Consider the following 23,243-nt stretch of genomic DNA (forward strand, 5'->3'; position numbering starts at 1 on the left):
TCAAAGTGCTTGATAAGGAGCTCGTCTTCTAAAACTAAAATCAATGAAACCACATATCCACCACAAATCAGGCACGAACACTCCAAAAAACAAATAAAAAAACAAACATTTTGAGAAAGAATAAACCCTTCCTGCTTTATTTTCTGTATTTTCCTCAGTAACTCACAGACTCTGAGCTAAAGTAGCTGAAAAGAAATCATATTTTAACACCTTCTGCAATATTTTAATGCCACGTTTGAACCTGTACAAAATCAGACTTCATGCATTTTACAGCAGCGAAGCATGCCTAAGGTTTGCCAGCTGACTTCCTTATGCAAATACATTATTTTTTATGCAGGGGTTGCTCAGGATAACATGAAAACCTTGGTTCAAAAAGGTTTGCAGTTCCTAACAACAATAATTTATTCACCTTTTCAGATTTTCACAATAAAATACACATCAGCCAAAGTTCCTAACATGTCTCTTCTCCATCTTGTGATCAACTGATGGTAAACTTACTTATGGCCCTTGACCTATTTATTTATTTTTGTGTTCAGTGTTTACTTTAAGCCTTTCAGCTGCAGAGATGTCAAATAATATGTCCCATTTGCCGCTGAAGTGGGTCGGCGTTTCTCCACAGCCGGCCGGAGCACGAATCAGAGGCGAGATCTTTCGCAGCGACGTGTCTGTGTGAGAAATTGATTTCTGATGCATAAACAGCCTCTCAGCTGCCGTGTGGAGTCATATCAATTATCCTCAAGCCACACGTGTTCCTGAAAACAAAAAGGTATCAACATTTTCATCTAGTTACATTTAATGTTAGTCTGAAAATACATGTAATCTTTACATTTTTTAGCAGAAGTGACTGATTTTCTGCCTGCATACTAAAGTCATTTTTAACTGGATTTCAACATAGCAAACACCAATATCCAACTTCCGTTTGTCTAGGAGCAAAATAGTTTGAGGAATGTGTCTAACTATTTTTGTATGATTTTTGGTTCACCTTTACCTTCCAGATAGGATGACAGAATACATGAATTCCAGTCCAGCAATCAATATCTGACTGATGTCCCCACCTAGTGGTAGCTTTTTTGCTTTACATTATCATCATTAACTCGGGCTGGCAAACCTTGCCTGGTTTCCTGCTCCTTGCACTGCTTGCTGCTGAATTACCTGGATCACATATCAGTTAGGATGTGGAATCACTTGAGCTGGCAAATCAGCAGCAAGGAGTACAGGAAGAGTTGGGTAAAATGGGCGGGGTTGTGGCTCTTGAGGACCCCGTCCAATTTGTGCTCCATGACGTTTAATGAGATTTTTGAACGTCTTTTGCAGCACTTAGAATTTAAGGGATCAAGCTCAGCTCCTGGAAAACAGCCCAACTCAAAAACACCCCTGTTCTCTGCCGAACCCGGACACGTCATTCAGATTGCCAGCGTGTTCCTCATTCCAGAGAAGGCATTTGTTCTAGCTTTGAATCACTTCAATTCAATTCAATTTTATTTGTATAGCCCAAAATCACAACAACAGTCGTCTCGAAAAAAAACAACAAAAGAAAACGGCGTTTGTTTCTTTTGTGGATCACTGCATCCGACACTGCTGCAATGCTAATGTGAGGCGTAGGTGCAGCTGCTCTTTGCACCGTTTCATCCAACCATTATCCAAACCCACTTAATTGCTTAGCAACAGAGTTGCTAGAGCCTATCACAAACTGTTGGGCGAAGGCGGGGTACACCCTGGACAGGTTGCTGTGCTACATAATTACTTGCACTTAGATGGAGCATGTTTTTGGACTGTAGGAAGAAGCTGGAGTGCCCACAGACAAGCCACGCCTGCACAAGGAGCGCATGCAAACTCCACACAGAAATGTGGGATTTGAACCAGGGTCACACTCTTAACACTTCATCTACAAATATTCGCTTCATCTTTTGTTGGTCTCTGGATCCGCTTTAGCAAAAAATTGTGTCACTAAAACCAAACATACATCTAGTTTTATTGATGTTTAAAATGTTTTCTTTCAAGAAAACCTTTTCTCCTTTTTTACTTTTAGAGGAAAATCTGTGCATAGCAAATCAGAAAATTTAAGAACTTTCTTTTTGTTTTGTTTTTCAATTGTGTTTAATAGAAACTGGATTGAGCTTACATTTATTTCCATGTGTGTTTTGCTTTAACTCCTGATGTCTAGATTCAGAAAGATGAGTCTGCACTACAATAATGTAGTGAAAAACACTTATTGCTAATTGATTGGCAAAGTACCATTTAATCCAGGGCTTCCCCTAATTTAGCATAATCTCAGATGGAAAAAGGACTAAAGAATATTTTTCATATATATTTTTTAATGGGATATAAAATCTGGCAGAAAGGGGTTAATTTTTACCTATTCATTATTTTCTTTTTAAGTTTTACACCGATTTGGTTGTGGCTATATATTTTGTCTTACCTAAACCTTCTCCTGTTTTACTGTGATTATAAGGGAACTATTGTACTTTGTGTACTATTATTTTTTTTATTCCAACTTCTTTTAAACTCCAGCGTCTCCTGCAGCAAGACTGCATTTTTATTGTTGTTTTTTTTTTTTAACATTTTTTTTTTACCATGTTTAAGCTTTGTGTTTGAAAATCAATTGTGGAGTCCCACAAGGCTCGATACTAGGGTATTTTGCAAATTCATAGATATACAAACAAATTCATTTGCCATGAACCCCAGTATTGAGCCTTGTGGGACTCCATGATTGTTTTTTTTAGATCAATGACTATTATCTCATACATTTATATAATATATTTATAAAAAAAACAAGTGTTTTTCAACGAGTTCTTATTAAGCACTTTGAGATACAACATTGTATAAAAAGTGTAAAACAAACTAAGTTGATTTTATAGTGTTGCACATGTTCACAAAACCCACAGAGAAACAAGGTTCCTGACTTTTATAATTATTGTTTTTAAAAAAAATTTTTTTTAATACATATTAGATGGATTTGTGCAGTTATTGTCATACTTTCATTAAGAAAGAATACAAATAAATTAAAAACAAACTAAATCATAGATTTAAATGGAAAATTAAAGATCTTTTAATGCCTTTTACATTTTAAGGAACACTTCAGTTTAAAGTGTCGGCCTTCATGATCTCTCTGAGGCAGACGGTGGCGTAACAGGCCGGGTTCAGGTCAAAGTTTAGGGTCAGAGTGAGCGCTCCATCCTGGCTGCCGTCTGCCCTCCGCAGCTCATACTGGAGGTTGTGTGGGACTGCCAGCAGGGGGCGGTAGCAGCCAGGTAAGTTCAGTTTCAGGCTGCTGACTCGGAATCGGCAGTCTGTCAGGCCGTCTCGCGCCAATCTTTCCTGATACCACGTTGCCATGGCATTTTCAGGGTATTTCACAGTGTTTCCTGGCATCGGCAATAAAAGCTGGCAGGAGAGGAGGCAGACACTTTAGCAAAAAAGTTAAACAAATTCAGTCAAAGGATAGCCCAAAAGCATCCCTACTTGTTCCAGAGTAAATATGCCCCCTTGCTCCTCCTGGGCTGTCACCACGTGGATCTGCAGAAGCCGAGACAAAGAAAAAAAGGTCAACACTCTAATTTATGGGAGCATGCAGGAAGGGCTTCACCCCCCACCCATCCACCCAGAGGGATAAAAGGGTTAAAAGCAGCAGATAAACTTCTCCCTTTGCAGCCTGTTGGACACAAGGGCTGTAAATTTGGGTTCAGATGACACACGGACGCGTGACGAGGCTCCGGAGAGACTGCCATGACATCACACCGCCCTCCTCCTGCTGGAAGCAGCGCTTAATGCCAAACATCTGCACTCGATCTTTCTCTCTTCTGCCTAATATGACACGATGCAGGAAAACAAATGCTAGAAATAACTAGTACAGTCTGTTCACATCCAAAATAAAATCATTCATCAGTGATGGATAAAAAGGTGGTCATCATGCTAACGCCAGTAATGGAAGGAATCCATTTCTTGTAGTCCAGGTAAGATTTGTGGTTAAAATTTACTCCAAAATGAAATATTTCATTTACTTTTCTTCATATTTTTCATAATTCCCTCTTATTTCCACTTAACCGACGTAAGAAATAAAATACATAAAGGTATTTTACATTTAGATAAGTTAATTTTGCATACATTATAGAAATATTTTGTCGTTATTATCCTGATGCCTAGAAATGTCCATTTTCAAAGCTGTTAAAAATGTTTTTAACATGTTCTTAATAATCAAATGTGTCTGAAATTTGTTTGAAAATAGTTAAAGCAGTAGAAGCCAACAATAATTTTAGTTCTCTTATTAATATATATACCGTAATATATAAATGAATGAGACTTTAGAGTCATTGGTTAGAAAATATCCATCATGGAGTCCCGCAAGGCTCAATACTGGGGTCCATTGTCAATTAATCATTTTGTATATACAGTAAACCCTTGTTTTTCGCGGGGGTTACGTTCCAAAAAGACCCCGTGATAGACAAAATCCGTGAAGTAGAAACCTCTATTTTTTATGCAATTATTATACAATTGAATACTCTATTATACGTTGAAAAGAAAGAACAAACAGGCTCAAGCATTTGTTTCACAAATAAAAGTACTTTAGAAATGTTTTTTCAGCGAATAACTTCTGTACTGTACTGTCAAATAATAATTTTAATCATCAATGTGAACAGAAGGCTTCAAATCGTGGAGATTAGCCCCGCCCACCACGACCCGAGTATTGGATTAAACGGGAGAAAATTTAAAATGATTATGAAAAAATACAAAGTACAGTGGGACAAATAGTGACTCAGGTGTATTTCACCACTCTTCAGACTGAGCCGCTGCATCCTGACTCCGCTCTGCAGTGTTTTCTTCTTCTGAAGCCCACGGTGCAGCTGTGTTTGTTCAGGAGAAGAACATATTGATTGGCAGTTGTTGTCGCTCTTTTTTCTGCTTTGCAAAAAGATCCTTATACACTGACATGCTACCATCAACAGAATTTGCACGAACGTAATGTAAATTTGGCAAGCTGTTTTACGTACGTGAACATATATTAAACTGCAACGTTATTGACGCACAGGTAGAGAAGAAGCAGAGTGACTTTTTAGCCAATCAGAATGCAGAACACAATGCACGATGCAAATCCGTGAAGTAGCGAAACCGTGAAAAGTAAACCGCGTTATAGCAAGGGATGACTGTATACCAACTTGCAATGGACCCCAGTATTGAGCCTTGTGGGACTAAACAGTTAATTTCTTTTTTGTAAGATTCCTCTAATGTTTTTAATTACAAGCGTATTTGTTACTGAGGTAATTATTGAACCCTGTACGTCAATTTTCTCCACTCGACACTCATCATTAGTGTTTTAATAACAGTCTGTATGGTCCTTTTTATTTAAGGGAAAGTCAGAAAGAAGGAATAAAGGAATAAATACAGTTTTAGTTGTTGTGATTGAAACAAATTTTGCAGTAAATCCAAACTGTCTATTGTTTCTTTAGTGGAAGCTGATATAAGTAGGGACTCTCAGGTCTTACTTTTGGTGAGGTAGCGTCTCCAGATTCCTTTATTTCCTTCTCTTCTGTCCACACCAGGTCTCCCTGTTTGACTCTGTGACCCAGAGTAGACAGCCTATGTGCCACTGCTTCATTCCACACCCTGAAAACCACATATCCCCATAGTTATTGCAACTAAATAAGTAATGAGTGACTAACACAAACTGGAGCTATTATTGCACGTCGTGTCACTAAAAGTAGTCATTTGGGCAAAAATTGGATTAATTCTGTGACTAGAAAGAGCGTTGCAGTGCTGACTGAAGCTGACCTGCTGCAGTAGGCATGAGGGTAGAACACTCTCATGCCGTGGGGCAGGCTGAGCCACGCCTGAGCACAACCATCCGGACCGGTTCCGTACCGGTTCATGGCCCGAAGCATCAAGCGCTCCCGGGGTTTGGATGAAGGCATCAGCGCCAGAGCCTCTTTTGCGTTATCTAGGGAGGGTGGAAGCAACGGCAAACAGCATTAATGATATAAATGTAACATTCGCATCAACTTCATCCATTTCCGACTGAAAAATGTATTATTGGTATCATATTGTGAAATGTTTGAGCAATCCACTATAGGAAATAACATAAGATCTAACCGGGGGGGAAAAAACAAAAATTTCAACCCCAACTGAAACAAATGTGACTTTATGTGATTTTTTTTTTTTTAATTTTAATTTTTTTTTTTTTTATCAGAGAGGTGGGCGTGGCTTGTCCCCAAAAAACCTGGTTATTAAGAAAACCCCATTCTTAGACATAATCAGTAAAAAAACGTCTTTGTTTAACCCTTGTGCTATCCTAGGCACTTTAACATTGGGAGTTGGGTCATCTAGACCCACTAGACAGTGCGCTGAACCTTTTTTCTTCAATGATTTGTGATCTTCACTGGTGTCCATGGATTACATGAAATCTTTCCACCTTTATCCACCTTTGTCATGGTAGGGAGAACACGTCAATGAAAGGGTGGGGTCATAGGATAGCACAAGGGTTAAAAAGTACGTTTCAGTTTGACAACTTTATTAAATCATTTTCAGATTAATAAAAAAAAAACGATTCTCACTTGTTTGGAGGAAGAGTCGCTTTGCCTGGTTTGGAGGATCCATGGCGTCCTCTGGAGTGAAGAAGAGACGCACGGCATTCACCTGACACACAACAAGGCACACTGTTGAAGGCCGAGCTGTTTACCAGCAGCTTGAGTCAAAGGCCGAATCCGAATTCTTCCCCTAACCTTGTAGGGAGGGCTCTGTCTCCCTCCCTACAAGGTTAACTTAGAAACCATTTCTTCATGTGGGTGTGCTCTGAAGAACAGATGCTTATATCTAAATGTAAGTGATAACTTTTTGCTTTAGTGTGACTTTTTAAAGTTTTAGAACCGATGTCATGGATTTTCCGAGCTATGTTAGTGCGTAGCTGACTGGCCACTATTGATGACATCATCGAGTGGGAGTGGCGTCCGAATTCGAAGAGACTATTTTTCTAAGGGGGGTGTCCAAATTCGAGGGCTGCATCTTTCAATGACTGCGGCCTTCCCAGGGGACGTTGGCCGCGGCCTTCGGGTAGGCCGGATGTTAACAGCTGGGAATTTGGACGAATCCCGCCTTTAGATTATTCCAGTAAATTGGTAAATGTTCTGTCGCCTAGCAACAGAGAAGAGTAGTGAACCAGGTATGAAGCTGAAAATTTTCCAACTTTTAATCTTGGAGGTGTAAATATAAAAAGGTCTAATTATCTCCAACTCCGGGTTCCGCTTCACAGTCCGCCATTGTTGTTAGAAAATCTCCGGGTTCGGCCGCAATGCATCTTGGGATATGGACAGCATAGAAGGATACACCATACCAATCCTTGAAATCAGAAAAAGAAGGCGTGTTCGTTGGCCGCATTTGAAGGAGTCGCTGAATTTGGACAGTCTTGTGGCGGCGCTCTGATGTAAGCGGCCTACAAATGGAGCCCAGGAAGAACGCAGCCTTCAAATTTGGACACAGTCAGTAAATCTCTGTATGGAGGGCTACATGTAGGGCTAGGGAGAAGAATTCGGATTCGGCCAAAGTCTCTTACCATGTCTTCCTTCAGCAGAGCCAGTCCTACTTGATCGGACTGAACCGTCTGGCAGCTGCCAAACCTCTGCGGTCCGTAGTAATTGACGAAGCCTGTGGTCTGAAAGCACAAGACGTGTAGCATTAGCTTATCAATGTTATGGAACTGAGGACTTTAAATTTAATAATAAATTGTAATGTTATATTGATTGATTTTCTATAAATCAGTGTCATTATTAATTTCTTTATAGACAAAAATGACTCATTAGGTATTAGTCTTTGTCTTGAATTGATATTAGTCATTTAAAAATATAACATATATTTGAAACTAAAAGATGCACTTTGAACCATTTAATTTCTCAAAAATAAACTGTGCCCTTCCTAATCCGGTGCTGCGTTTGTGTGAGTTTTGATTCCTACTGACCTGAAACAGATTTGTATGATGCAACACAATTTGCTTGGAAAACTTCACATCAACTCCTCCGACCAATCGTCTGCCTCTTGGTCCCTTAGAGCATTCTGGGTAGTGTAGTCAAACCACATTGTCTGACTTGTTTTTTTTGCTTTATGTACCCTATAAATATAATCTGGTGCCTCTCATGCATGAAAATAAACCATTCATTCTCCATTTCTTAATATTGCGCCGTATAGTCATTCAAAAATCTGAATTGTACGATACTTGTAAACATCAAAAGCTGCACTTTTACTTCTTTTTTGTTTATTTCTTTTGAGTTTTTTTTTAAACTAATATCAGATTTAGTTTGTAACATCACCCCTTTTAACTCCTCAAACCTAGCCTTAAGCTGTAAATGCATATCAGCTGATTCTGTTGCGGAGAAAAGCAACTTCGTGCCATTATGCTACACTTTACGTTAGTAATGTGTTGCATATCCGTCAAAATCAGTCACAATCCGCTGATTCATGTTGACTGTATAATCGGTTGAAGAGTTACGGTGTGTAATTTCTGCGACATTTCCTGTGTTAAAGGGTTAAAGAAAACAGTTGTGAAGGAGGTTGTACCTTGACGTTCTCCACCGCTTCCTTCACCAGCCCTTCCAAGTGTGCATCTGCAAAGCTGGCGGTCCGGTGCGGCTTGATGTTCCGGACCACCAGGTCAAAGTGGTTCCCCCGCAGTCGTCCCAGTTTGAGGGGTTCACCCACTTTGTGCACGTGTGACACTTTCATCCCCCGCATCTCGAATTCTATTGACTTTTCTTTCAACCTAATGACACATGACACCTACATTTGGGTTTTGGTTCATCAATTCCGGCACTCGGACCGTCGCCTGAAGGACCGCTACCTTTCTGGCGAGACCTTCTTGACCACCATGGACTGGTAGGTGACAGCTCGCTTGTCCTTGATCCCCGCGTAGGTAAAATCGGAGGGAAGGACCCCCAGAGCAGCCGCCATGTGGCTGATGGCCTCCAGGGTCTCCAGGTTTACCTTACGAAGTGTGAACGCTGAGTGAACAGTCAGGAGAGAAAAATTGGACTTTCAGTTACGCCAACACAAAAAACAAAACAAAAAAAAGCTGCTCCTTCCCTGACACAAAGAAAAAATAAACAAATATATACCAGAATAAAGTTTTGAAATTCTGAGAAAATTACAAGATTAAAATCTTGGAATTGGGACAAAAGAAAAGTCAAAATTTTACAAAAAAATAAAAATAAAAATTATCAGAAATGTTTCAATTTTACCAAAATAAAAACAACTAATTATTTAAAAAAAAAAATCAATATGATGACGGTGCTGGTGTAAAAGTAGTTTTAAAAATTAACATTTTTATGAGAATAAAGTCATAAAAAAAGAAGTCAACATTTATAAAAATAAAAACATGAGAAAACTTAAATATTATGAAAATAAAAACAAAAAATGTTCACAAAATTTATGACGAGGTCTTAAAAGTATTTTATTCTCAAATTTATATGAGAACTAAGTCCTAAAATTAAGAGAAAAGTCAAAATTTTACAAAAATAAAAAGTCATTCATGGTCAAATTTAATAATAAAATAAAAGTATGAGCACCAAGTCACAATTTTGTGACAATATAGCCATAAAGAGCTTTAAAAAAAAAAAAAAAAAAATCACATTTTTATGAGACTAAAAATTCCTCACTGTGCCAATTGAGGAAGCACTGGGCATGTGAAAAAAGTCGTATATAAGGAAAAAAATAAAATTTCTATTGAGAATAAATTCTTAAATTTATGAGCAGGAAGTCAAGATTTTATGGAGGGGGAAAAAAAATCAAAATTTTACAAGAATAATGTTGTGAATTCATACTTTAAAGATTCTCAATTTTACAAAGAAAAAGTAATTCCTTTTAATAATAAAATCTTACATTTGGATTTCAAATTGTTTCAAATAGAAATAGAAGATTAACCGTTTATTTTATTTAGCAGACAATTTAGAGAGAAGATGAGAGTCACAAAACCAAGAATCCCACTGAATCAGATTTTTTTGTAAATGTAAAACTTTTTTTTTTTAATCGGGAATTTACAATTTTATTCTCATATTATTCTATTCTCTTATTTATTTATTTTTACTTTTAAAGCAAAAACAAACTTCTTTTATATTTTGTGCAATAATTTTGATCAAACAATAGTTAAATAAAAGACTATTTTAATGATGGATGTATAGGTTTAAACCTTGTGGATTCTGAAACCATCTACCAATGGGTGGGTTGAGAGTCCGACGCTTTACTGTCCTTTTGGCCATGAGCAAGACATCCCCCCCTAAACCTCTAGGTCACTTTGGATACAAGTAACTGCTAAATCTAAAATTAATACTTTATTAAGATCAGAAGCCACCAAATATCTGGTAATACAGCACAGATTCATCCCATCTTTGGATGTTGGAACCCAGTTGAAGTCATTTTTGAACTTGGATTTCTTTGGATTCATGAAGAGTCGGATTATTTGATTGAAATAAAACATTTTTAATCTTTTTTTTGCATGTTTTCAGTGCAAAAAACCAACCTCTTACCGGTATAAATGTCCTCTGGTTCCTCTGCCGTCCTCTTCCTGGGCCTCCCATGCTCTCTCAGTCGAACAGAGATGGATGTCCTCTGATCCTCACTGAAGCTCTTCGTCTCCACCAGTTTTCCAAACCTCCGGTTCAGGAAGCGGTGGACCTCCGTCCTGTGCTCCTTGTCGTTGTCCACTTCAAACCTGTGGGTCGATCCCGGCACTTTGGCATCGATGAACCTGAAGAACTCCTCTGCGTCCTCCTCCCCGGTCAGCCGGGAGAGCTCCCTGTAGTCCGGATCCTCCTGGACCCTGATTTCCTGCCGGCTGCTGATGGTCATGAGGAAGGGGAAGCGCTGCCTGACAGCTCGGTGGACGTTTGCTCTGTGCTGTTTGTCCTGGAAGGATCCCAGTGACAGCTCCAGCAGGGCGGCTGGGTTCTGACCTCTGAGGGCTGCAGCAAACCGCTCAAGTTCTCCACTGACAGATGGACCGAGAACATCATCTAAAGCAAAACTGTGTGAACCTGGGGAGGGGGTTCCTGGTGGAACTCCAGGGTCACGTGAGCAAAGGTTCCCCTTTAGATCTGAACTGGGTTTGCTGTCAACTGCGCATGCTCGAGCCGCTGATGCTGTTTTGACGTTCAGGCCGTTGACGTCGATCTCAGACACCTCGAAGTCTTCGATCAAGGTCTTGATGCTCCCGAGGAATCCCGCGTGGGTTGAGATGAAGCACGTGGGAACCTTCACGTCACCGCTGCTTTCATTCATTCTCTCCTCCTTGTGAGTTTATATGCAGCGAAAATCTAACAGGAAATAAAACCGAACTCAACATGTGAAGGACGGGTCCAAATGACACCGAATTAATAATTATGCCGAAGAAATGGACCCAAAGACCCGATAAACGGATAGTGGAGAAACTTACCTTCACTTTGGGTAAAAAGAGTCAATTCTGTTTGAATTAATTGCATAACTATTTTCAAATTGTAGGAATAAAACAAAACAAGAAAGATAAAGTCTTCAGGATAGAAAGGGAATAGTGTAATTGCGCGCCTGATAAACGTGCTGCTTGTAAACATTCGGATCGCTTCCGCGTCATGTGACTTACCACGTGACATGCCTTAAAGAGGCCGCATCCCTTTTTGTTTCAATTATTGTTATTGTTAATGATTTTTATTATTTTTGTGGTTATTTGACAAACTTTATCTAAAACTAAATTGATAAAACATTTTTAACAAGTCAAATTTTATTTGTTATTTATTTATTTTCTAATTTAATTGATTTCTTGTTCACTTTTTTATTTTTTTGGGCATTGTTGATTGCTGCTAATCCAAATAATAAACTAAAATGATAGATAGATAGATAGATAGATAGATAGATAGATAGATAGATAGATAGATAGATAGATAGATAGATAGATAGATAGATAGATAGATAGATAGATAGATAGATAGATAGATAGATAGATAGATAGATAGATAGAAAATTATGATCCAAATAGGGTTTTAGAAAGACACATCCATCCACCCAGCGGTCACAGGGTTGCAGGGGTCAACTACTGTTGAGTTAAAGGTGGGATACATCCTGAACAGGTCACCAATCTGTTGGAGGGCCACACAATCACAGTCACACATGTCAACAATGGACCCATGACCTGTGTTTTTGGACTGTGGGAGGAAGCTGGAGTGCCAGGAGAAAACCCACACATTCACAGGAAGAACATGAAAACTCCTTATAGGAAGGTTCCCGCTGGGATTCAAACCACTGTCTCCCCACTGTGAGGCAAGAACTCCCCAAATGAAAATTTAGCCTCCTTTTTCTTTCCACGTATCTGACGAGAAGATTAACTGAATAGAAAAAAAAATCTTGTTAGCAAAAGTGATTTGATGCTGCTAAGAAAAACTCCTGTGAACCCAAAACTCAGCTGTAAAAGTTTTTATGTGAGGATTGTGACAGTTTAGGGGCCTGTTTCAGAAAGGAGGTTCAACGAACTCTGAGGTTAAACTTGAACTCTGAGTTGGTCAATCGAGAGATTAACAACTCTGAGTTTTCTGTTTCAGAGAAGCTGATCCGAGTTAGGTCAATCAATTCTGAGTGGACTGATTCGGAGGTAAGCGTCCGCACCGCGACTATAAGAAGCCATTATCAATGGAGCGCAGATATTACGAGTCACCATGGCAACCGTGGAAAAAAAGAGGTCTGCGTATTTTTCGCCAGCTGAACTTGACGTGCTGCTGCAGAGTTACAGTGAATATGAGCACATATTCCAGAAGACAAGCAACACCACTGCATCTGCAAAACAGAGACAGTTAGCGTGGGAAAACATAGCTGCTCAAGTTAATGCATAAGTTTGCATTTAAATAATTGTTATAAAATATTGGCTGCAATAACTTTTTAAATAGCGTAAGGTGTGAAATAAAAATGGAGATATTTAGGTGTACTTTTGAAGTGTTATTCCTGGTGTAAATGCATGAAATGCTGCATAGTGTACAGAACCAATCTGGGGGAAAAATGCATTTAACGTCGGTAATGTTTAGAGGACTTTTTTTTATTAACCTTCCCCTCTTGCAAACGTTAGTCAGTTTAATATTAATACATGCAATTGTGTTTTTAAAAGTGAACTTTTGTCTACCCTTGTATTGATCAAGGTTTATATGGGATTAAGAAATTAAGCAGTACTAGCAAATTGTGTTTCCAAAAAGTAATTGTTACATTAATCTAATTCAATGTCCCTGATTTCATTTTCATGTAGATGCAATCCTGCAGGAATTAAAAGAACATGGCAGCAGCTAAAAATGAAGTATAAAAACATAATTCAATCAGGTCAAATTTGAGCATGTCATGGATGTAGGCTTTGTTGACAATATTTGACATATGAAACATCTACATAGCAATAGATATCTAATGTTGTTTTCATTGTATATATGTAATTGATTGCAACGAAAAACGGTAACGCTCAAACAAAAACTTATGGGGAAATGACAAAAAATCGAGTCTAGGTCTCAAAATCCTCGCACGACGTAAATGTAATTCTCTACGAATTAATGCAGCCTCCTCGTCTATTGGGTCCTCCAAAAAAGGACAAGCCATTCTTGTCACTTGTCTCTGTGTGACGGAAATGTGGGCAATGAAGGTTAAAGCAAAAAATACCGCTTCGTCTTTAAAAAGGGGAGGGGACCGGCAGAAACCTTGAGTTTAGGGAATAAAACTTGCTCCCGACCAGGTTAGGTTCACAGCGTAAGTAACCATGGACACTGACTCCGAGTTAAAGTTACCTCTCTTTCAGAAACGGGTTTGACTTCCTCTGCTTTCTCTGGTTCAACAAACCTCCCATTCTGAAACGGAAAACCCAGGGTTTCCCTGATTTCAGGGTTAACGCACTCAGAGTTTACACTTAACCTCCTTTCTGAAACAGGCCCCAGCTTTAGTTATATTTGTTTTGTTGTCCTCGCCCACGAAAACAGAAACATCTCCATCATTTGTAGTCACAGCTGGAAAAAAATAAATAATCATAAAAAGGTACTTTGAAAAAACATGCACATTGTCTCATTTTTACTTTTCTAAATAATAGTTACCATTGTTGCGGTTTTACAGTACGAAGCTGTGATGGCGACCAATGTGTAAAAAAAAAAAGATTTTTCACACAAACTAAGGCTTATTTTTTGCCTCATCAGGTCGCTGTGACGCCTGACTGGTGCGTCTGCGGTGCATCTCATGAGTCTGTTTCACGACCAACATCGTCTCCGGTCCATCGCTTCCCTTCCCATTTTGGAGGAGAGGGTTGTTCTGGCACCCCCGTGTCATCAGCATCCCAAAGTTGGGCAAATGTCAGACCCCCGGCCCTCTAATTCCTCACCGAGTCCTTGTAAAATGCAGGTTTTGTGTCATAAAGGATGTCATGTTTTTGTTCTTCCAAAATTATTAGCGGTGTTATCTGTGGTGTTAACGTATCACAGGGTCAATTTACCTAAAATATAAAATAAAATTGTATAATTTTTTATTTTGGAAAGTACAACAAAAGTTTTATTTTGAAACCCAGACCCGTTTCCTGTTTCTCAGTCTTTTTGCCGCAAAATCGACACGACTGGAAATAGAACTCCCGTGTAAAGCTTGCATTAAGATGCGAAAAGACGGATATAAGGCGCGGACATGATGGGGGCGATGTAAACATTCTAATTGATTCACGAACGTTATGGTTTATTATTTTTGTGTGTGTCAGCACTAAGAGGACGCATCGCAGATGGCCCAATGTACTGTAAATCAGGCACGTGTAGGGATGGGCAGATGAAGCTTCATGAAGCATTGAGGCCTTTCACCCAATTGCTTCACTTCAGTGCAATGCTTCTTGAAGCTTCATTTGCTTTAGTTGGACATCTACTGGACTGGAATGTTTGGACATTGATTTAGTTCTGTATGCTGTTCCGTTTCCACAATGACTGGTTGCTGTAAAGCAAAATCTACAGACCCACTCTAAAGAAAATTGTGTTTCAGGTGGTTTTTAACATGTTCTTGTAGAATTCTTTTCATGCTGGGGGGCATATTTAAAGAAAATTAAGCTAAATTTATTCAAATTGTTGTGACTCCATTCCGATGCCTCCACTTGTAGAGGACTAGATCCATGCACGTCTTCATTTTCCTCGTCTGAGCTGCCATCTGGATCAGAACTATTCAGATGCTCATCAATTTTGTTGCTGCTGTAATTGCCGGTGTGAGGGGCTGTAAGCTAGCGGTAGAGCACATAAACAGAGGAATGTCAGGAAGTAGGGGCGGACTTACTTCCAACTAAAGGTCACCCCCACAACTCAGAGGTGAATTTTAAATGAACTCTGCAGAATCTGTGTCATAGAAAACGGCACAAGTTTTTAGATTTAGGCTATAAATGAAAAAAGATCACTAAGAATAGATCAGCTTTTAGAATAGATCAAAAGATGATCGGAAGTTCAATTTCCGTCTTAATCTGTGTCCTACTTTAACTTTCAAAAAACATTTTTTGATTTTCTGTTTATCTGACCTCTCTTTCCTTGGAACAGGCTGCAAGACATGAGGAAAACAGCGGTTCGGAAATGTGAGGAATGTATTGCAGGAACTAATGAGTATTTTAGACAAAGCTGTTGCACAACTGTGCTGCTTCCAAAAACCCAGGGGTTCATGTTTTTATTTAAGGCTTTACAAGAAAAATTGTTTTCAGAGTCTAGACTGGAAGAAATGAGAAAGGAGCTCTGAATCTTTGGAGGGAAAGTTTCTTTCCTGGCAGATGAAATCTTGGCATCAGATCTGTTTTCTCCGTGCATATTAGTTGCACAACTTCCTGTGAACTGCTGGAGCACAATTGACTGTACAATCTGTCTGAAGGGCTCCAGGTTTAAGTCCCTGCATGAACAAAAAGCACATGTGGAAGGGAAAATGACAGGATTTGTTTGACAAGTTGTGAAGACACTTTTTAGTTAAGACAAAGAAAAATCATGTGTAGTAACAAGCTGTTGCATTTTTGGTTGTTATTTTTTGTAAATTTCTCCTCAAAGTGACATAAAAAGCAACAATAGAAGTCCTTTTTTTGTGTCATTCCCCCACCAACTCCCTCTGTTGCACAGAATTCCTCCGTGCCTTCATGTCGAACAGATGTGTGAGGGCCTGCCAAAGATCCTGTGGATCAACTGCTGCCAACGCTGACGCAGGAATTTGAAAGCACTGAGGACGCTTTATGAACGGCGTGCTTTATGAACGGTGTGCTATATAGGTCCATGTGGATGTTCTCCACATGTCCAAAGGTTCTCCGTTGGGGGAAATACTCCAGCTTGGGAACATTTGCAGTAACATATGAGCCCTGTTTTTTTTCTTCATGATCTGGTGTGGGATGAGGAGGAGGAGGAGGAGGAGGAGGAGGAGGAGGAGTGGGATAGGACATTGTGTAACTGTATACCCCGAAGAAGAAGAGTCATGTGACTATCCTCGCCCTCTGAGGCGTTTGGAAAAAATGTGTGTAGAAAGGCTGGATCAGATGTTCAATCCACTTCGCTGCAGCAAAAAGGAAAAATACTGCAACAACGTTTTGCACAACTTTGTGTTAAGGTTTCAGTCTGAAAACGTTCTCTAGTTTGGATTCAACAAGTGTTGTTACATTTGATTTTGTCATATTACTTCGGATTATTACAGATTATAAACACTCGGTGGGATTATTTTGTCAGATGTTAGTGAACTGAAGGTTAAAGGGTGAATTTTTCGGTGCCAAACTCCAAAATGGGCTGTTTTCTTTGGGCAAAGATTTATGTTTAGTGACAATTTACTGGACAAAAATCTGGTTGAACTGCCTGAATCATAACTGAAAACAATTTAGTTCAATTAAATTAATTCAGAGGATCTGTGTTTTTTTTTAATGTAAGCGTTTTATTCAGTTATACTTCATTTTATAGTAATTTTATTTGCTATGTGAGTTCCTTTTTTGCACCATCAGCACATCAGGTTTGTCTTCTCCACAGCTGCTTTCTGTCTGTTCTTCATTTCTCAAATTATTTGGTAACTTTCTGTCGTTTTCATCTCTGTGTGACATTTTGCTTCCCTAAATCAGGTTTCAGATCATTTATACAATCGCGTTTCTGCTTCCTTGTGCTTGATTACCCCACATACCCTTAAATGGTGTAACTTCACCAAAAAAAGAAAAAAAATCCCCCTGAGATAACATTTTGTGTTGTGTCTCGTTGCTACATAAATAAACTGACCTAAATGGAGGCCGTGAAGCTGAGATCACATCTGGGTTTGTTTAGAGGCTGGATTGTATTCTCATGTGCTCTGAAACTGGATTAAAAATCAAAGAGGCACACCAGTGAAAAACAGGGTTTTGGTGTTTTTTTTCTTTATTCAAATTGTTGTCAATCATAGATCGCATTTACTATGTAGAAAATACGCTGGGCGGGCCACAAGCTCCCTGCTCCGCCCCATTCTGACGACTAGATCCACCAACGTCTTTGTTTTCCTCCTCCAAGCTGGAATCTGGCTCAAAACTGTACTGCTGGATAGCTCCGATATCGCTCGCCTTTTTTTGTTGCACCGGCTGTAAGATAGCTGGAGGGCATGTAAACTGAGAGCTCTGAGTTATGGGTGATGGGAAGAGGGTGCCAAGTTACTCCGTGCCAACAGACCCAACCTCAACACAGAAGCAAATTTCAAATGAACTACTACCACTCTGCAGAAACTATATCCTAAAGGCCTGTTCACACCGGGACGAATTTCGCGCGCGATATTCACCGACGTTTAACGCCTCGTGACTAAACAAAGGGCACCAATGTGAGTGTGCACACCGACGTGAAAAAACGCCACGCGTCAAAGCGTCACTTTTTAAAAAACGCCTCGGGTTCGTTTTTTTTGGTTTGACGCGCCGCGTCTAAAACTATACGACCAATGAGAATGGCGCTTTTGCACACGTGTCTGGAGCTTCTGAAGTTACAGTAAAACACAACTTGGGGGCGCTCAAACACAAAACTGCCTTTCTGAGCACTCATACCAGCGAAGAAGATAGACGCCAAGTAACGTCTACACTGCCGCAAAGAAATAATGACGGACGTTCTAAAATATCCCCGAAAACGCTCCTGATACATTTTCAGCTCTTGTACCAGTCGATAAAACTCCCCATGTTCTTCTCTTCTCGTAATTATGGGATGTACCCAAAATCTGCGTCTTTTCCGGCGTCTTTCATCATTCAACAGAACAATAATTTCTTCATCGCTGTAACTGGTGCTTTAAATATTAATGTTTTCTTTGTTTGATTCTGACAAGCGCGTAAATACTTGCTCTCTTCTTCTGACTGAAAAGCGACTTTAAGAAGCGTAAAGTTGCGCAGCGCCACCTTGTGTACAGGGGTATTTCTGTTTTACATTAAGCGCCATCTAATGTCAGGGAATGAAATTGCATGTTCGCTCGGCTCATCGTCAGCGAAAATCGCCTGAGTGTGAACACAAAAAACGTGGCGAAAAACTCTGGCGACTAACGGCTGGCGAATATTCGTCCCGGTGTGTACGGGCCTTTACTTTGGCTAAAAAACTGCCTTATGATCCTTAAAAGACCACATGGGAATGCTATTAAAATAGATCAAGAGGATCGGAGAGGGACTTTAGGAGACATAAGGAAAATAAACTCCAGAGATATTTGTCTCATGGGTAAATATAGCTTTAAATGTGATGTTGCACATAAAAAAACAAAGAATGATCTTATTTTAAATCATTAGAGTTTGTTTACTATGTAAGTTGCTAAAAACAAACAAACCCTGAAAGTTTTTTATTTTTTTTTAAAACTTTAAAAAAAAACCTTTTCTCTCACATATTTCATTTAAAGTTATAATAAACTAATATAACAGCAGCATCTAGCCACACAGCTTCCCACGCTCTATTAAAAATGTTCAGACGTTTGCTGACATGCATAGCATTCCAATACTAATGACCACAAAATCATGGTCAAAATTATGACCACTGTGGGGGATTATGTAATCTAGGATTCAATCTTCTCATAAAAGTTGTTTTTCTTTATTTATTGGTTAGATTTGTGCTGTTTTTACCTTTTTCCTCTTTGAAGTTTTCCAGGTTAATGTTATTGGGTTTTACTTTGTGGGGAAAATGCGAGGAAAATAAACACAACATATTTATTTTCAAAAAAAACCTCAATCCGTTCACATGAAAGTCATTTCCCCAAATGATTAGTTTCTCAGAGAAATTCCCAAACTGCTCATGAATTTACATGAAAACTTGTGAAAGTTCAGGATTTTCTGCTTGAAACTTAACAGACATGCAAGATCATTGTTCTCCACGGTGGTTACTAAATAAGAAAAGAGAGAGAAAAAAGATCAATGTTGAGAATACCACCTTAGTTGTGAAAGGGTAACTACCAGCTAAACGTTGCTTTAGTGTACATGGTCTCTGCTCTTGTTGTCACAAACAGCCTGCACCACAATTCCCCTTCGGGGAGATAGGGAGGGGATTTCATGATCGGAAACAGTCTTCTCACACTCTCCACCCATCAGGCCCCCTTTAAACTCCTCCTGCAGTCTCCCTCAGTCGCTCTTGTCTCAGTGAAAACCCTCGCTGCTGCAAAAACAAACAGGAGAAAATGGGAAAAGTGAGCATCTGGTTGAAACGGAGCTATGTGGGATTGACATGTTTTATAATGGTACGTTGTTTTTGTTTTGTTCTTGTTGCTCCACAAAAATGTGATTTTATTATTCTATTGTGTAGAATGTATATGACTGCTGGTGGATTTTCTGTGGGATTTGGAAAACCTTTGTAGAATTTTCTCACTTATTTTTAAAAGTACAAATGTAACCCAGCTCACATGCTGAAGAATGGAAGTGAGTTAAGTAAAAAAAACACCAGAGAGGTGAAAAAAACTTCTTACATAAAAATAAAATAAAAACAGGGATGGAAATCCAGGAAATGTTTTCCAGGTTGGTTATAGCTCACTTGAAAAGAGAAGAAATACTAGAAAACTAGAAATATTGTTTGGCAACGTAAAACATGTAGCTTCATGTTTACCTCTTGGCATTATGTATTTATTGTCTGGTAACTTACAAACCAAATTTGGCCTTTTGTGTCAAAAGAAACCAAATAAAGGGTTAAAAAAGAAACATTTTGAATTCCACTTAAGAAAAAGGAGTCAGTGATGTACACAAGGGTGGAAAAAGTGTGATTTGTCTGGCCTGAATGTGTTATTTTGACATCTTTAATGATGCAACACTTCAGCAATGGATCCTGCAGAGGGATGAAGATGCAGCATCTGTCAGAAATTCCTGTTTCAGTGCTGCGCTTGACCTTTCAGTTAACTATGTACTAATTCCCTCCCTACACCCTAACTACTAAAGGCACACAACCACTTTTGCACATATTGCACAGATGAAAATTGGTCATCCCTGAATATATGTGAAAAAGCAAGAAAAGTTGTGGTCTGTACGTGAAATTTTCTCAGATGTATCACAAATGAACCACGCAAAGAACACGGAAATCAACGTAGAACATGAACCACGCGTTGTTTATATGCAATTCATTATTGATTTGTGCGTCAATTTGAACGTGATATGTGCGCCGTATAAAAACTATAAAAGTTATACATCGGTGAAAAATCTGTTAGTCTTGCATGAATGCAAGAGTTTTGAACGCGAAAGCCCTGAAGTACCCATTTACACTCATTTAGGTAGACTATTCACTGGAAGTGACGGAGGGTGATGTGAACATAGCTTTGCAACAGAGAATTATAAATCCTCAGACACACAAGGAGTCTATTTGTATAAACCCCTTTTGAACCTAAGGCTAAACTTCATTTATATCAATTATATAAATCATCTTAGTTTTATTCATCTGAACCCAGTAGATTAATCAATAATCTTTGTAAAATGATTATATTTATTAGGTTTTTATGTCAGGAAATCTGTGATGTCACAAGACAGCACGCTGAACTAAAAGAAAAGAAAAATAGAGAGAGTGGGATAGCGAAGATGGGGGATAAGGGTACAAAAGGGAAGAAAATTGGTCAAGAAGTTAGTATTACAGGAATGACAGGAAACGTCTCTGCTGCCATGTCTGAAACTGACACTTAACAACATCCTAGGAAAGATTTCTGCAGCAAGTATAAAAATTGGACATGTGTTTTTGATAAGCGTCTAGCTCCACTGATGAAGAACTCTTGTTATATGTAAAGAGGTCATCGCATTATTCTTCATTGCTGCCTGGTCTTAAAAACGATGGCAAAATTCCGTCCAGTGTGAGCATAGTTACTACTTTTGGGTAAAGAAACGCCTGGATTCCTCAGGCTCCATCAAGATCTTTGCGAATATTTTCTTAGCTGCACATGCCTAAAGTGTTGAAATCTGGTGTTCCCAGCCAGATTTGGGGAAACAGTGTGGGACAAACGAGACTCTGGGTGGTTTTTGGTTTTAAAAAAAACAGACATTTGCTGTGTGGACGTTTGTGGACGACTGAGATAGGAAAAAGCATGTTGAAGCGGTGTGAGGCCATATGTCATGGTTCCTGCCCACAAGTGCGTTTTTATTGTTCCCAAAAGTTTAACAACACTAGGCAACAGCCAACTGCAGATGGGGCAGGAAATGCCATCTTTTTTTTTTTTTTTTTTTTTTTTTACAGTGACAGGTTTAATATTTTTTTCAGAGTACAGATGTTGAACTGAACATTGTTGCCTCATTGTTGTTGCAGATCACCTGTCTCGTCTTGTGTGGATTCACTCTGTTCAGCCATGGAGTCATGTCCAGAGAGGAAGAGGTAAAGCTAAACTACTAACAACTAAATAACTTGATTCCCTCAAACAATCACAAACCAAGTTTTTCTTAAAAGCAAATATTTTACTGCCAGATTGGTAAGTTGTAATTGTAGTAGAGAATATTTTAGCAATAAAGAGGACAAAAAAAAACAAATTGAGAACTTTTTTTTGGCATTTTTTTTAACTTGTACTTAAACTTTTTATGGTTGTAAAAAAAAAAATCACTATTTAATTATCTAATGCGCTTTTCCCTGCATGCTTTCCCCTTCAAAGTAAGAGTAATATTTCAATATAATTTCTTGAAAACCTATAATTTTTGAAAATATATAATTATGTACGAGAAAATATGTAAATTGAGACCATTGAATTATATTTGGCTTTTAACTGAAGTTATGACAGAATTGTTGTAGTCACATGAGTCTCAGTTCTTGTTTACTTCCTTGTTCCTTGGGAACACTTCTAGATCGTAGACCCACCAATTGATATGATATGCTATGACAAGTCTGTTTTTGTTAAACCTGTTATAGATAAAATACAGTAGAATGTTTTTTTTCTAAGAATATGTTGTTTAGATTTAAATTTGTTTAGTAATTGGGTTGGTTTTGTGAAGGGGAGGGGCCAACCACCTATAAAAGAGGACTTCTTTTCAAGATGGAGAGTCTTTGTGTTATGGGTGACGCTATCCGATCTGTAACGGCAACCCAACTGGTCCACGCATTTGCAAATCGCGCCATTTACCCAATTTGACTGCAATTGGAATTAGATTAGCTCCTAATATTTGTTTATTTTTTGTGCGTTTGTTGTTCCAAGATTGTAGAAATTGTCATTCATGGATAAGTAAATAAAATAAAATAAAAATACAAAAAAGATCAGCTCCCAGTAACACCTCCCGGCAGTTTTGTCTTCTTTATGATTGTCTGAACCATTTAAACAATGGATTGCTCCATGATTACACGTAGTTACATATGCATTTACATATACCCGTATATTTTTGTCAAAGCAATCAGAGTATGCTATCCCACAACTTTTTTGTTGCTTTTTATTATTAATAATCTGCCGTATTCTTGCGGTGCTTCTCCTAGACAAAAGCAGGGAGTTGTGCAATCCAAGGCATGCTAATGTTGGGAGTGCGGTCATCTGGAACCCACAAGACAGCGCACTGAACTTTTTTTGTCAATGATTTTTGATTTTCACTGGTGTCCATGGCAGACAAGTAATTCAAGATTCAAGATTCAAGAAGAACTTTATTAATCCCCGAAGGGAAATTTAGTTAAAGTAGCAGTACTAAGGAAAAGGGGGGGGGGGGGGGGGGGTAAAGACAAACACAGACACAAAAAATACAGAGAGTAGAACAGGACAAAAATTGAGTAAAATACAATTTGAAAAGTGTAGTCTGTGACTAGAATTTTCATGTACATCCGAGTCTGCCAGATGAGTTGTGGAGTCTAATGGCTGATGGCAGGAATGACTTCCTGTATCGTTCTCTGGCACAGCGAGGGTGTATGATCCTGCCA

The 23,243-nt window shown here is 38.8% G+C and overlaps 2 protein-coding genes across 4 annotated transcripts in view; one reads left to right on the forward strand and one right to left on the reverse strand.

Annotated features, from left to right (window-relative positions):
• Nucleotides 1-108: 108 nt before the first annotated feature.
• On the reverse strand, nt 109-11,250 carry pus7l (pseudouridine synthase 7 like). 2 transcript variants are annotated; one of them, XM_020714152.3, is made up of 10 exons: nt 10,500-11,250; nt 8,819-8,978; nt 8,539-8,740; nt 7,541-7,639; nt 6,546-6,627; nt 5,767-5,932; nt 5,481-5,601; nt 3,463-3,516; nt 3,064-3,384; nt 109-752 (listed from the first exon to the last, which is right to left on the reverse strand). In XM_020714152.3, exons 1-9 carry the CDS (start codon nt 11,248-11,250, stop codon nt 3,079-3,081), a joined length of 1,941 nt encoding a protein of 646 aa, XP_020569811.1. In that variant the 3' UTR covers nt 109-752; nt 3,064-3,078. The 2 variants fall into 2 exon arrangements, with proteins under 2 accessions (XP_020569811.1, XP_078798071.1); XM_078941945.1 differs by lacking the exon at nt 109-752 and having other exon boundaries at nt 3,026-3,384.
• Nucleotides 11,155-23,243, forward strand: part of LOC101158404 (tetraspanin-8) — a 17,699-nt gene continuing 5,610 nt past the window's right edge. Inside the window, exons 1-2 of one of the 2 annotated variants that reach the window (XM_078941947.1) lie at nt 11,155-11,262; nt 21,666-21,731. In XM_078941947.1, the coding sequence (XP_078798073.1) occupies nt 21,714-21,731 (18 nt within the window). In that variant the 5' untranslated portion in view covers nt 11,155-11,262; nt 21,666-21,713. Of the gene's footprint in view, nt 11,263-19,473; nt 19,633-21,665; nt 21,732-23,243 lie in introns of those variants that run through there. The other variant, XM_023952417.2, reaches the window with a different exon arrangement.

The sequence above is a fragment of the Oryzias latipes genome, chromosome 23 (genome assembly GCF_053564925.1).
Source record: "Oryzias latipes strain Hd-rR chromosome 23, Olatipes_Hd-rR_3.1".
Classification (NCBI taxonomy): domain Eukaryota; kingdom Metazoa; phylum Chordata; class Actinopteri; order Beloniformes; family Adrianichthyidae; genus Oryzias; species Oryzias latipes.